The sequence below is a fragment of the Equus quagga genome, chromosome 15 (genome assembly GCF_021613505.1).
Source record: "Equus quagga isolate Etosha38 chromosome 15, UCLA_HA_Equagga_1.0, whole genome shotgun sequence".
In the NCBI taxonomy this organism is placed as follows: Eukaryota; Metazoa; Chordata; class Mammalia; order Perissodactyla; family Equidae; genus Equus; species Equus quagga.
In genome coordinates, this window is record NC_060281.1 from 25,550,207 (window position 1) to 25,564,942 (window position 14,736).

Sequence of the window (14,736 nt, forward strand, 5' to 3'; positions counted from 1 at the left end):
TCTTGGTGAAATGGCCCTGACCACCCCTGGATAGCTCAAATTATCCCAAGGTCTTGAAACCCTCCTCTGGTAATACCAACCTGTGGTCTAGCCACACAGAGTAAGTTTTATCTCAGTTTCACATGCCAGTTTCTAAAATCTTTGAAGGCAGGTATTATGCCTCATCTGTCTTCTGAGGATCACTTACGATGACCCACTGAAAGTACACGCTTATAATATTTATCCATTAAAAAAATATTTTCTCCCTTTACATAACTGTGAAGCCATTGATTTCAGTATCTTGGCCAAATGTCTTGGTACCCATCTTTACAACAGAAGCAAAAATTGTTTTAAGAGGCAAGAAAATGTTTTTTACTATTGGGGGCACTCACTGAAAATGGGAGGCCTGTAGCCTAGGCAGCCTAGGGGCTCCCAGCTGACAAGTATATTTTCCCCAGACTCGGGGATGCAGGAGAGGGTAGACACAGGACCATAGTTGCCCTCACATAAGGTTAAACAGCTAAACTTGACTTAGCCCAGTCTAGGACTCAGGTGAAGCTCTGACCGTGAGCAGTGAGGGACAGAGGAACAGGAGAGAGGAAGCTCTCGGTGGCCAGAAGAAACAGCTCTGTCTTCTTGCATGAGGAAGGAGGCCAAGTCAGAGGAAGCTGGAGGGCCTCTCAGAACTTTCAGGCCATCTAGAAATGTCACCACAATTAGACATCTACTTAGATCAGCAGTTCTCAGTGTGTGGTGTGGGACCCTGGAAGGCCCTTGGGATCCTTTTGGGGGGGGTCCATAAGGTCACATTTTTTTCATAGTAATGCTAAGTCATTATTTGATCTTTTTACTCTCCTTCTCTCAGGAGCATACAGTGGAGTTTTCCAGAGGCTACATGACTTATGATTATCAAAACAGACTCACTGCAGAAGGAGGTAAGAGAATCTAGCTATCTTCTGCTAAACCAGACATTAAAGAGATTTGTAAAAATGTAAAACAATCCCACTCTTCTCAGTGAATTTTTTTATCTTGGAAACTAGATTCATTTTTTAAAAAATAAAAATGTTGTTTGTGTTAGCATGTAATGACTTTATTACTATTACTTTACAACAAATTAATACATATTTTTGAAATTTCTCAGTTTAAATTTCTAATATATTAAATACCAGTAGTTATAACCCACATAAACAAAAGCTAGTTGGGAGGACTGAGAGAATGAAAGTAGGGTGGACAGGAGACGAAAACAAGTGGTAAGTTTAAAGGATGGTCTGAGCTGGCTTGGGTAAGAGGGCTAGGGAGAGGTTTCCAGCTCAGAGGGTTCAGCTATCTAGGGACCCAAAGATGGCAAAAGGATACAGAAGAGGCAAGTGAAAGAGAAAGTGGGGTAGAAAGGAAATGGAGAAAGATATCAGAAAAACTGCAGATCATCATTTGCAAGATGCTTGAGAAAGAAGGAAGAGAAGACCAAAAGGTAAAAGAAAGAGCTGAAAAGGAAGAAGGAATGAGCAGGGAGAGGAACGACTGAAACCTACTGTCCCAGGGCTGTGCTCAGCTTGGTGGAACCCAAAGGTAGCCCTGCCCCGCAGGGGAGAAGGGCACAGCTCACCTCATGAGGAATGTAATCGGGAGGCAGCTTGCTCAGCATGTCTTCAGATAACCTATAAACAATGGCTTCTCGAGTCTCTCCCACTCCACCTCCGCTCTCTTTGGGTTGAATGTTGGTAATTGTTTCAAGAACAGCAGAAGCAGTGTTACTCTGATACCTGGTCAAAAGAGTGAACAGGTCAGAATACAGGACGGAAATGCACCTTCAGAGATAACTATCAAAGCTAAAATGAAATAATGAATCACGTTAGTCAAATCCAGCCAAAAAAGGGGAAACTTTGCCATCAACCTTCAGAAATGAAAAAACTACTGCCTCCTAATGGAACATGTCAAGAACATCACAGAAATGAAAAGCTCTCCATCTTCAGGGAAAGAGATTCCACAAATGACCTCAATAACCCAAAGCAGTGCCGTCCAATCGTGCTTGTGGCTATCCTAAACACCTCATGCTGGACAAGGAGCCCACCTCCTTTTACTCTCCGACCATTATGGACTGGTCATAAGAATCTACCGTTATATGACAATCTGTTAGATCAGAGAGCACCACTCACATTTCCTCAATGAATCATAAATTACTAAAATTCTTTGTTTTTTCTGTTTTGTTTTCTCATTTTCCCAGTTGTTTTATGATTTCCAAGGTGACCTAGTGGCATCCATCTGTTCCACCTGTCTAAATGCACTCCCCCATCTTTAAAATCCATATATTCAATACAGATTCACTATGCACCAGGCACTGAGCTAGGTGCTACGATATGGTGGTGAACAGGTCCCTGCCTTGGTCCGTTTCTTTAGCAGAGAGGGGAGACATTAGTCAATACCATTGTAATAAGTGCTGTGGAGCAAAAGAACAGGATGCTTTAAGAGAGTCTGTCTTTTACAGTCTGTCTGTCTCTCCCTCGCTCTCACTCTCACTTTCTAACTCTCCTTTGGGTCAACCAGATGCTCTGAGGTGCATGAATTTAGTTTTTGTCCCAAAGTTGCTGGGTTGACCAGCAATCTGGACACACAGATTGGGGGGGGGGGGGGGGGGCGGGAGGGGGGGAGGGGGGGGGGGGGGGGGGGGGTGTGTGAATGTGAGTGAGTGAGTGTGTATGTGTGTGTATGTGTGTGGTTTGGAGACAATTCACACTGGAAGATCAGGGCAGGTATCTCTTAAAATGCCATGGCTAAGTTGAGACCTGCAGGATGAGAGGTCAGCCAGGCAAAGTGGGATGGGGAAGGAAGTAAGAAAGGACATTCAGATAAGAAGTAAGACCTGGAGGTGAGAAGGACTTCAGTGCATTTGAGGGACAGATACAAGGCCAGCACAGTTGGAGCCAGTGCTAGGAGGAGAGGTGAGGATGGAGAGGCAGCAGGGGCCAGACCATGCAGCGTCCTGGGGCTACTCTAAGGATTCTGAAAGTTACCCCAAAGGCAATAGGCGACCATTGAGGACTTCCGAGCAGGGGTGTGGCAGGACCAGATTTAAATTTTCCTGTCTTACTCCTAATTTTCCACCTACAAACATTACATGATTAGATTGTTTTGAGTTACTGTTTTGTTTTGTTTGTAAATTCTGTCTCTTGCCCAGATGTATACCACATTTACATCTCTTTTCATAGGTGTCAGAGGCAAATCTAAAAGGAATTCAACAAACGTTTGAGATTAGTGATTTGTTTTCCTGTTTTATTTCCTTGGACCTAAGGTAAGTCTTTGTGACATGCTACATGTATCAAAATTTTAAATGTGCATAACTTTTAGTTGAGAAGTTCTACATCCGAGTTCATCTTAAAGAGGGAATCAGACATTTCCATTTCTGACAGTCTAGTGTAATTGTTACCCTGGACAATTCTCCTGAAAATAACCAAAAATGCTGACTAAGCTATGAAAAACATCTTTTTCAATACATTACGAAACTGGCAAGAAACTGAGAAACTCTCAGGGTCAAACAAAATATAGAGGGAAAGCTGGAATCTAGAGAGCTAAGCCAGATCTTACCCTGGAGGCATCGACTCACCCCTGGTGTTCTTGAGTTTCTGTTTGAATGATACAACGAGAGGAGAGGGAAGCCCTAGTCTCAAGGTGGAAAGTCTAACTGGAAACTCCTACATAAACTTGGGACCCCAGAGGGCTACATCCTCAGTGTAATGGCAAACTAGAAATAACCCACCTGTCAGCTGACGATGGTGGGAAAAAATCCTTCCTGAGAATTCTTAATTCACCAGGTCTGTGACATTAATTAACATTCATTCATATTACCTATGTGATTTGAAAAACCTCAAGCCAAACATTTATTTTAAGGTGGTCCCAGGAAGTCCCAGGGGGCACCTGGTGAAAGCAAACACAGATCTTCCCTGGAACAATGTGACTTCAACCCAGGTCTCAACAACCCAATAGTTAATTTCCAACAGACATGAGCTCACAGTCAAAATTCACACACACACACACACAAACACAAAAAAAAACCCACAAGGCACAAGTGAGCAAGAGCCAGTAGAAACAATAGAAAGCAGAACCAGGGGCTAGCCCAGTGGTGTAGTGGTTAAGTCCGTGCACTCCACTTCAGTGGCCCAGGGTTCACAGGGTGAGATCCCAGGTGTGGACTTAGACACCACTCATCAAGCATGCCGTGGCAGCATCTCACGTACAAGATAGAGGAAGACTGGCAACAGATGATAGCTCGGAGACAATCTTCCTCACCAAAAACAAAAAGAAAGAAAGAAAGAAAGAAAGAAAGTAGAACCAGACCTGCAAAGCTCTCAGATAGTGAACTTTCAGATGCACATTATAAAATATGTTTTTACTATATTGAAAAATATAAAAGATGATTGAAAATATAACTATGAAACAGGAAACTATAAACAGGAATAGCATATTTGAAAAAAGGCCAAGTAGGACTTCTTCAAGTAAAAAATAATTAAAATTTAAAGACTGTATTAGTTTTTTATTGCTGCTGTAACAAATTACAGTCACACGCTGCATAATGATGATGCAATCAATGACAGGTCACATATGACAGTGGTCCCGTAAGATTAGTGCCAAATAGCCTAGGTGTGTATTAGGCTATGCCACCTGGGTTTGTGTAAATACATTCTATGATGTTTTCACAACAATGAAATCGCCTAAGGACGCATTTCTCAGAACATATCCCCATTGTTAAGCAACGCATCACTGTACCACAAAATCAGTGCCTTAAAACAACCCAAATTTATTATCTTACAGTTCTGTAGTTAAATCTGATGCAGATTTCACTGGGCTAAAATCACGGTGTCAGCAAGGCTGAGTTCCTTTCCTTGGGGAAGTTCTATTTTCTTGCTCATCTGAGTCATTGGCAAAATTTACCTTCTTGCAGTTGTAGGAATGAGGTCCCCAATTCCTTGCTGGCTCCCAGGTGAGGGGCCTTCTCAGTTTCTAGAGGCCATCTGCATTCCTTGGCTCATGGCTCCATTCTAACATCTTCAAAGCCAGCAATGGCAGGTTAAGTCCTTCTCTTGCTTTGCATCTTTCCTCCTTCTTCCATTTCCTCTCTCTGACCCACTCTTCTGCCTCCCTCTCCCACTTTTAAGAGCTTATGTGATTAAGTTGGGCCCACTTGGATAATCTAGGATAACATCCTCATCTCAAGGTCCTTAACCTTAATAACACCTATAAAGTCCTTTTTGTCACATAAGGTAACACATTTACAGGTTCTGGGGATTAGGATGTGGACATCTTTGAGGTGTCCATTATTCTGCCTACCATAACGGTTAACAATGGGTTAAATAGCAGATGAGATACAGCCAATGAAAGAATTAGAAGACTGGAAAATAGATCTGAAGACATTATCTAGAACGCTTCAGAGGGGAAAATAAATGGGAAATATGAAAGAGAGTTTAAGAGACATGCAGGCTAGAGTGATAAGCTCTAACATACATTTCAGAAAAGTTTCAGAAAGATAGAAGAGGGAGAATGAAAATGAGATAACTGATGAAATAATGACTGAGAATTGATGAAAGATCTGAATTCTCAAGTTCAGGGAACTCAATGCATCCTAAATAGGATAAACAAACAAATAAACAGAAATCCATACGTAGACATGTCACAATGAAACTGTTGAACACTAAAAACAAAGATAATGTCTTAAAAGTGGTCAGAGAGAACAACAGGTCATCTAGAAAGAAATGACAATTAGCCTGACAGCCAATTCCTCAACAGCAGCAATGGAACCAGAAGAAAATAGAATACTGTATTCCATGTGCTAGGAAAAAATAACTATAAACCTAGAATTGCATACCAAGCAAAACTATCTTTCATGAATAAGGGCAAGACAAAAGATCTGAATAGACATTTCACCAAAGAAGCTACATTAATGACCAATAGCATGTGAAAAGATGCTCAGTTTCATTATTTATTAGGAAAATGCTCACTAAAACCACAATGAGGTACCACTTCACACCTATAAGAATGGTTATAATAAAAAAACAGACAATAAGAAGTGTTGGCAAGGATGTGGAGAAACTTGAGCCCTTATATGTTGCTGGAGGGTATTGTAAAATGGTGTAGCCACTTTGGAAAATAATTTAACCATATAACCCAATAATTACATTTCTAGTTTTCTATTCAAAAGAAATGAAAAGACATGTCCACACAGACTTGTCTGTGAATGTTCATAACAGCATTATTCATGAAAGTCAAAAAGTGGGGACTACCCAAGTGTCCATCAACTGGTGAATGGATAAACAAAATGTGGTGTATTCATTCACATATTGGAATATTATTTGACTATAAAAAGCAATGAAGTACTGATACATGCTACAACATGGATGAACTTCAAAAACATTATGCTAACTGAAAGAATCCATACACAGAAGACCACATAGTATATGATTCCAGTTATGGGAAATGTCCAGGAAGGGTGAATCTATAGAGACAGAAAGTAGATTAGCAGTGGCCTGAGGCTGGGGGTGGGGGTGGGAATTGATCACAAATTAGTACAAAGATTCTTTTGGGGGTGACAGTTCTAAAATTAGATTGTAGTGATGGTTGCACCACTCTGAAAACTTACTAAAAATCATTGAACCGTTTACTTAAAATGAACGAATTTATGGTAGGTAAATTATACCTCAATAAAGCTGTTTTTCAAAAAAGGAGGGCAAAATAAGACATTTTCAAAAAACAAAAGAATTTATCATCGACAGGCCCTCACTGAAGGAGATTCTAAAGGATATACTTTAAAAGGAGGATAATTATTCCGATGGAAGGTTTGAGGTGTAGAAAAGAACTGGACAATGCATGGACAAATCTAAATATACATTATGGTATAAAACAAGAATTATGTGTCTATCTGTGAGGTGAGAAAAAAATAAGATAAAATTAAAATACTGAAATGCCAGGAGGGAGATGACTGTAGTTAAAGTTACCTAAAGGTTTTGGCTGAGAGGAGAGTAAAGATGTAAAGATTAAAAATGGATGTTAAAATTTGCAGGAGAATCAGTAAAAAGAACAGAAACAGAATACATAACTTCCAAACTAGCCAAAGGGGAAAAATAGAATGAGAAAACCTCTTTTTCAGCAAAACGTAAAAAAGGAGGAAGAAGAAAAGAAACAAAATATAGAAAGTGTACAAAGAAAGCAACATTTTATATTTATTCTTTATATTTTATATGTATGTTATAAAGACTTGCATTTATTCAACATTTAATAAATCAGTTTTAAAAAGAAATAATCAGATAAGTGTACATAGATGTATGTACAAGACTGTTTATAATAGTATTTGTAATGATAAATCCTGGCAAAGCTCTATAAAAATCTATACAGCCAGCAAAAAATGGTGATATAGCTCTACATTTATTGTTAAGAGGAGGTTATTGAATTGAGATTATTGAATGAAATAGCATGGTATCAAAACCATATGGTATGATCTAATTTTTTGTTGATAATATTGTGCATATAAACATAGGAAAAAATCTACAAGGGTATTTTGAGTGTGAGATTTTTGAATGATGAGCTTTTCCTGTAATTATTACTTTATGCTTTCTATTTCATGTATTGTTTATTTTTCTCAATGAGAAAGTACGATTTTTATAATAAAGAGTATTATACCCATTTTCATTTTGAAAAACAGAGAAAAAATAAGCTCCCAGAGGCAAAGGCCATAACAAGTGTCAAGAACTCAACAGAGATGAATCAATGACAAATGTTTTAGGTTCACTGAAACACGTCTTACGAATCCCTAGTAATCTTTAGGCCCCACCAGAAAGACCCCTTTCTGCCTTTTCTCACAGCATATGGAACGAGAGAATCACACCTTTCTCCGTCTTCATCTCTAGGTGTGAATTAAACATTCTTTTGTGCAAATTGCCCCACTAACTGGCACAATCCTAAGGAGCTACTGCAAAAGTTAGCCAGGCTTCTTTGCTTATGAAAAAGCTGCATTTTGTGTGAAAGCTGGCCTTTAATTCATTTAGGAAACCAGCTGAGGAACAGAGGAGAGGCTTCTGTCTTCAGCATTTGTGTTTGATTCGCAGGTAGAATACCACACCTGGACCCAAACCCGTGTGTCCAAACAAGTGCATCCTTTCCACAAGTCACAGCTGGGGTAAACGCACCTGCCACTGTGCTCTACATGCTGGACCTTCAGTCAGACACAGTGACTCTGAGGGTCCTGGGCGACCTGGTAAGTGTTTGTAACTCAACCAGGGTTGGGGTATTAAGTCCACATTACCTTTAAACATGTGAATTTCACAATAAAGGCCAAAAAGGTAAAAGCTGATTTTTAATAAATGAAATTGATTTTGTACAAATTTATATATGATTTTAAGTTTATTTTTTATTATTTTTTTGTAAGTAACCTCTATTCAGATGTTGGGGTTTTAGAATATTCCAAAAGACACTTATTTAAAAAGTTGAAAGATGAACATATCAAACACACACACAATTGGACATACGAATAGAGAGCAAAACATCCCAGTAAAATGACACAAAAGGCACTTGCAAGCCATTCCGGAATTTTGAAGTATGGCACGCTCCCAGTTTTAAAAAGTCATATAAAGTATAAGGAAAATACAAGTAACTCTAGGGAGAAAAATCCTGTGAAAATAGCTGATGGGACAACAAAATGAAGTTATTAGGAGTCAAAGATCCACATTATTATATAACACTTTTCAGAAATTTAAATTTCCATGTGATTCATATTACTCGATTATCTCATTCTAGCATTAGATGCAGTAAAGATAGATTATGTGGATGAACCGCCATGTTAGAGAAGATGTAGATGTCACTGTCACTGACATCTTACGAAGAGCTGTGAAATACAAGGCAAGTCTGGGTAACACTAAACCTCTGACTTTACCACGAACTCCATGTACGCACATTTCCACTGATTCATGGGGCTCTCTGATTCTTAAATCAAACAAATCGCAAATCTAACTCATTGTTTGACTTCTCCTTTATCCCTCACCTGAACCGTTCCTTGTCCCATGTCCTCCAACAAATCAATGTCTTCGCCCAGCTGCCCAACCCAGAAACTTCAGAGACAGCCTCCTCATGATGCCGCTCCCCACCCTTCTTGATTTCCAAGTCCTAGTTCCAAATCATTTCTAGCATCCATCAAGAAATGTCCAGCATCTTCATCCACACTGCCTTCAAAACTGTCCCAAACTCTTTCATATGATGCCCAAATCTCCAAAAAAAAAGTCAGTCTCTGCCTTTGTCATCAGCCTTACCGTTAGGTAACCTGGCTCTTCATGCCCCTCCCCCACCACGCTCTAGGCACCTTGGACTTGGTTCCCCTGAACATACCACACACTTTTGCATCTTCATGCCCCTCCTTGGATTGTTCCTTCATGTATGTGCCCTAACCTATGTCTTTTTTTCCACTGAGCTACAGCGTTCTATTTTTAGTTTGTTAATTGTATGTATTTAAGGTATACAACTTGAAGATTTGATATATGTATGCATCCTTACTGCTCATCATCTTCCTCTTTACTTGAACCCTCTCCTTCTTGCCCCCCGGTGCTGCAGTCACTTCTTCTCCACCTCTTCTCCAACCTGAGAACTCCTGCACATCCTTTAAGGCACAACTCAGATGTGACCTGTCTCACAAGCTTCCTTGGATCGCCGAGTTGGAATTTATTACTCCTTTGCCTTTGTTCTCATAGCAATGTATATACACCTCCTGATTTTAGAGTTTTCTGTATTGTACTGCATAACTATTTGTCATTCATCTATTGTCCCTAATAGCCGATGAGCTCCAAGGGCAAGGACGGCATCTTACTACTCTTTGTATCCCCAAGCTGGCTAGACAGTATGTTCTCAATAAATATTTGTTTATTGAATTGAGGCCAAATGGCTTGGATTTTACTAAACCTCAAATATAAAGGAGAACAATTCTCCAATATTTAAAGGGCATAAAAATTTAATTATTTGTTCTTTCTTATGGTAAAAGTATAGTATATTATCATTACTATTTGTCTATGTCCTAGAAATTTTCTACAAAGGGAAATCTATATATAAATTTACATGCTCCTCAAAACACAGGAGAATCAGAAAGATATAGTTTGAGAGCGAAGGAAAACTACTTTCATTCTGACATTTAAACACAGATCTTTAAAGTTTAAAGAGAAGAGGGGCCGACCCCGTGGCCGACTGGTTAAGTTCGCGTGCTCTGCTGCAGGCGGCCCAGTGTTTCATTGGTTCGAATCCTGGGTGCAGACATGGCACTGCTCATCAAACCACGCTGAGGCAGCGTCCTACATGCCACAATTACAAGGACCCACAACGAAGAACATACAACTATGTACTGGGGGGCTTTGGGGAGAAAAAGGAAAAAAAATAAAATCTTTAAAACGAAGAAAACCACAGTAAATTTCCATTCATACTAAGAAAATCCAGGTTTATTCTTCCTACCTGTTTTAGCTACAAATAAAAAAGGGAAAAGAACACATATCTGGGATTCTCAGGAGCTCTCGGCTCACATCCAGCTTGAATCCTCTTTGGAAACCACTCTGCACCAGTGGCTGGGTGCTAACAGCACACACCACTGCAGGCATGACCATCCTGCTCTTGGCCACGCCAGCCACTTTCACCAGTGCTCTAGAGGGCTGCAATGGAGATGCTGCCGCTGCTGCTGGATCTCATCTAAGAAATCACTTTCATGGTGGGTGGTTTTATTTTTTACAAGGTGATCTGAAAACAGTCTTCAAGACATGGATGTGGGGAAGCAGCCCTGCAAAGCTGACCCATTTTGCATATGAGCCGGACTAGCTCTCCAGAGCATCTCCCCGCCACACATTTTATCAGGCACAGAATGCCAGGGCTGTACAACTTACATGGCTTTTTCCACAGTGAGATTTTATATTTGCAAAGATAGGAAAGGCAGAAGCCTCAAGAGCTAGCTATAATGGAGAATTGCAAATATCTCTATATGCCTCAAAAGCCCAAGGGCTTTCGGGAAAACAGTCCCCACAAATTCTCTGAGACGAAGATCGAGAACTATAATGCTCCATGAGCTTTGGTTCCGAGTTACTTCTATAAGGGAATTTCTCCTTGGAGTAAATGGGGGAAGAAGCTCATACTGGTCTCGTAGCTTAGCGGTTCGGGGAGTCATCTAGGTCCTCTCTGTCGGTGGTAGAGTCAGAGTCAGGGACAATAAAAATGCAAAACAACTGAAAAACTGAAAACTGTCTATAAAATAAACAACTAACCATCTGAGATATTTAGTGCACTATCATTTCCGAATCAGCCTAGATTTATATACATCTTTGCACATGAAATACCAGTGAGCATAAATTCTTGCTAAAAAATCCAAAACTCAAAAGTGTCAGCTAATACTAAAAGGAATATAATTACATTTATCCTGCATAGAAATGAACATAAAAGTTGTAATAAGACATTTGATAAATTTCAGAAGGTAGAAAAATATGCATAACTGCTAATGAGAAAAAGAGTGAAAATAAATAACTGTTTTTGACATCGCGATGGTTGAATTTACAGAGTCTTTGGTACCTTATAAATCTAGATAATAAAATATGAATAAACTATGCATTTTTATGGTTCCTGTCACCAAGGCATCTAAGCTCTTGGGAGAGATTATACTTATTTTAAAGCATTTATTCAGCTGGATTTCCCCGCTCCAGGTCAGGGATTCTGCATTCTCAAGCAAGGACCGAGGAGAAAGACTCATGGTCCCTTTTCCCAAATCTCCCTCTTCTCTCAAGTGCGTGGATGCTAACTTCAGAGCACAGAATCTAATAAGCAGGGACATGGAGGTCTCCGCGATGGCCCAAACACAGCCCGTGAGCCTATCTGGAAGCAAGAGTGCTGTCGAACAGGATGGACAGTCAGATAAATTAATAAGGATTCCTCCAGTGGGGGACCTTCTCGCAGATTTCGCCAGTGTATCTTAGAGAGTCTGCCCCCTCCCATGGCTTCAACTGTTATCTTTGCATAAATGCACTCAAGCCTCTCACCTGGGCGCTAGTCCACGTTTCTCACCCGACTCAGATACCTCCCACTGTCTTTCCCAATTCAACACGCCCCAACTGGACTCCAACTCCTCCTCAAACACACTCCTGTTCCCAACTCCTCCGTCATCCCAGCTCCCAGGCCAGAAATGACAGGGGAACCTGTGACTACTTCTTTCATTTCACACAGAACTTTGAGAGTTACATCTCACTGGAGTGAGAAGGGTGTATTTGGGACAAGAAGACCAGGGGTAGGTTTTAGCCGGGAAGCTTCATCCGTAATTGCTTCCTGCCTCCTGGTGGCTGATGGGGGAACAGCGAGGGGTTGGTGCACAGCCCTCCAAGAAGGCGAGCTCAGTTGCGGGAAGAGTGAGGCTAGGATTCTAGTGACAAGATACTTCAGAGCCCGGAGGGAAGAAGAATCAAACCTGAGACAAAGCTCCCCCAGAGACTGAGAAAATTACCAAATGCAGAGTGGCAGAACAGAGCCTATGCCTGAGCAGGAACCAGAAACGAGCCAAGGTCTCTGGGAAGAGAAGAACAGAGGTGGATGGGGAAGACCCTAGGACAGACCAAGGGGAAAGTTCAGAATAAAGAGAGATCAGAGGAGGAGTGCCACAGGTCTTACAGGCCAGCAGTTGTCTCTAGCAGAAATAATCCTCCCTTTGAGGCAGATATCTAGGGTTTTTTACCGGACGTCACATGGTGTGAGGAGAGATTGCAAGATCCTGACACTCTATTTTGGGAAAAGATAGCTTACAGCATCTGTAGCATGCTTGCCAGCGAAAGGCTCATATGCCTGGGTCGTGAAAAGAGACAGGCCAAAAGACAAAAAAGCCTGGCCATACCCTCTCCATCCCGTCATTGTCCCTAATCTCAGCCTTCATCACACACAGGACAGGGTCTCCAAGATGGCTTATTAGTCCAAATAGCCCTTCAATGTATAAAAATGTGCCCAATTTCACTCAAAATTAGAGAAAGTAAACTAAAACTATGTTGAGATGCCATTTCTCACCTGTCATATTGGTGGAAATTCAAAAGCTTCATCAACACTTCGTTGATGAGACTGTGGAAAAAGAGGCACTAATATTGCTGGTGAGAGTGCAAAATAGCACAGCCCTGTATGAGGAATTTGGTAATATTCACTAATCCTTGATTTATCAATGCTGCCCATAGCAATTTACCCTGAAAATACATCTCCAACAGTATGAGAAACCATAAGCATAAGATTCTTAATTGAGGAATTATTTAGGATAGCAAAATATTGGAAACAACCTAAATACCCATCCAAAAGAGAATGGATGAATAAACCATGATGCATACAAACAATGGAGTAGCATGCAGCTGGAAAAAATAATCGGGGAAGATATCTATGGATGGATATGTGGTGATTTATAGGATACATTGTTAAGTGAAAAAGGCAAGACACAAAATAAAATACATATTATGGCAACTTTGTAAAAGAAAGAAATGGTAATAAGAATATATATCATATATGTATGTATGTTTGTAGGTATGCATGTATGTTTGAGCAAAAAGAAACTCAGAGAAGATAAACCAGAAACGAAAGCATTTGATTGCCCATCAAGGAAGGGGAAATGGGATGGAGACTAAGAAAATCAGAGTGTGAGACAAAGAGCATCTTATTAACTAGTAATGACTTTTAAACCACGCTCATGTTTCCCATATTTAAAACAATCAACAAAGATGGAAAAACCTTAAAATGTAACTTAAATAGAAATAAATGTCCCTATATGTCAACTGATAGCATAACCACACAGAAAAGACAATCTGAGTGACTTCTGAACACAGCGCTTTGCACGTCCTCAGTGGGATATATTCTCGGGACAGAAAGAACTGCCAAGAAACCTTGATCTCCATCCAGCACACTTGTTGTTGGTAGAGTGATTGATGAAGTCATTCAGAGAAAAAGAGCAGATATGTTGAAGTTTCTGGGAACCAGTGTTCTCACTGTGAGAGAAAAGAGATATCAATATGGAACGAAGGAAGGCAACGAAGAACCCCGAAGTGTGCAACTGGAACTGGAGTTATTAGTATTAGCTCATGATGTTTTAAAAAATACATATTTCCTAGCTCTGACCACTGAGAGGGCCTATGAGGGCACGCGTGCACGCGCACACACACACAGAAATAGATTTGGTTATCCAGAGATATATAAACATACAGAGATATAAATATAGAAAGAGGAAAAGCAAATGGAACAAAATGTTAGCGACTGGTGAACCTAGGTGAAGGGTACATGGTGTTCACTGTACTTGCAGCTTTTCTGAGGGTTCGTGAATAGTTCAAAATAAAAAGTCAAGGGGGAAAAATAAAGAATTCATTTCTATCATTGCCCCCATCCTGATGACATTTTAGTTGCTCTTTCAGGACTTTTTCCAGCTCTGGTCTGTCTTTCTTGAGAGCTGGTGAGCAGAACTGCCTAGGCACAGGAACGCCGGCCCTGTAAGCCAGGGTGAGATGGTTTCAGCCTCGTTTTCATGCTCCTTGGGAGGATTCTGTAGTGCCCTATAGGATCAGGTTCTCTAGGAATCAGCCATCATGACTCCTTGGGTCCTCGCCAAGGATGGAATCAAAGTCCAGAGCCCTCACATGTGAACCGCTTCAACTGCAAATTTGTAAGTGCGTTAAGACCTATTGGCCATTTTTCTTCCCACTCACATGAACTCATGAGATCTTTCTATAGATTATCTCCATTGATTTACCTTCT

General features: G+C 40.5%; 1 protein-coding gene across 1 annotated transcript in view; it reads right to left on the reverse strand.

Annotated features, from left to right (window-relative positions):
* Positions 1–14,736, reverse strand: part of DNAH8 (dynein axonemal heavy chain 8) — a 272,886-nt gene that overhangs the window by 17,041 nt on the left and 241,109 nt on the right. Inside the window, exon 88 of the mRNA XM_046640515.1 lies at positions 1,586–1,742. Coding sequence (XP_046496471.1) covers positions 1,586–1,742 — 157 coding nt within the window. The remainder of the gene's footprint in view (positions 1–1,585; positions 1,743–14,736) is intronic.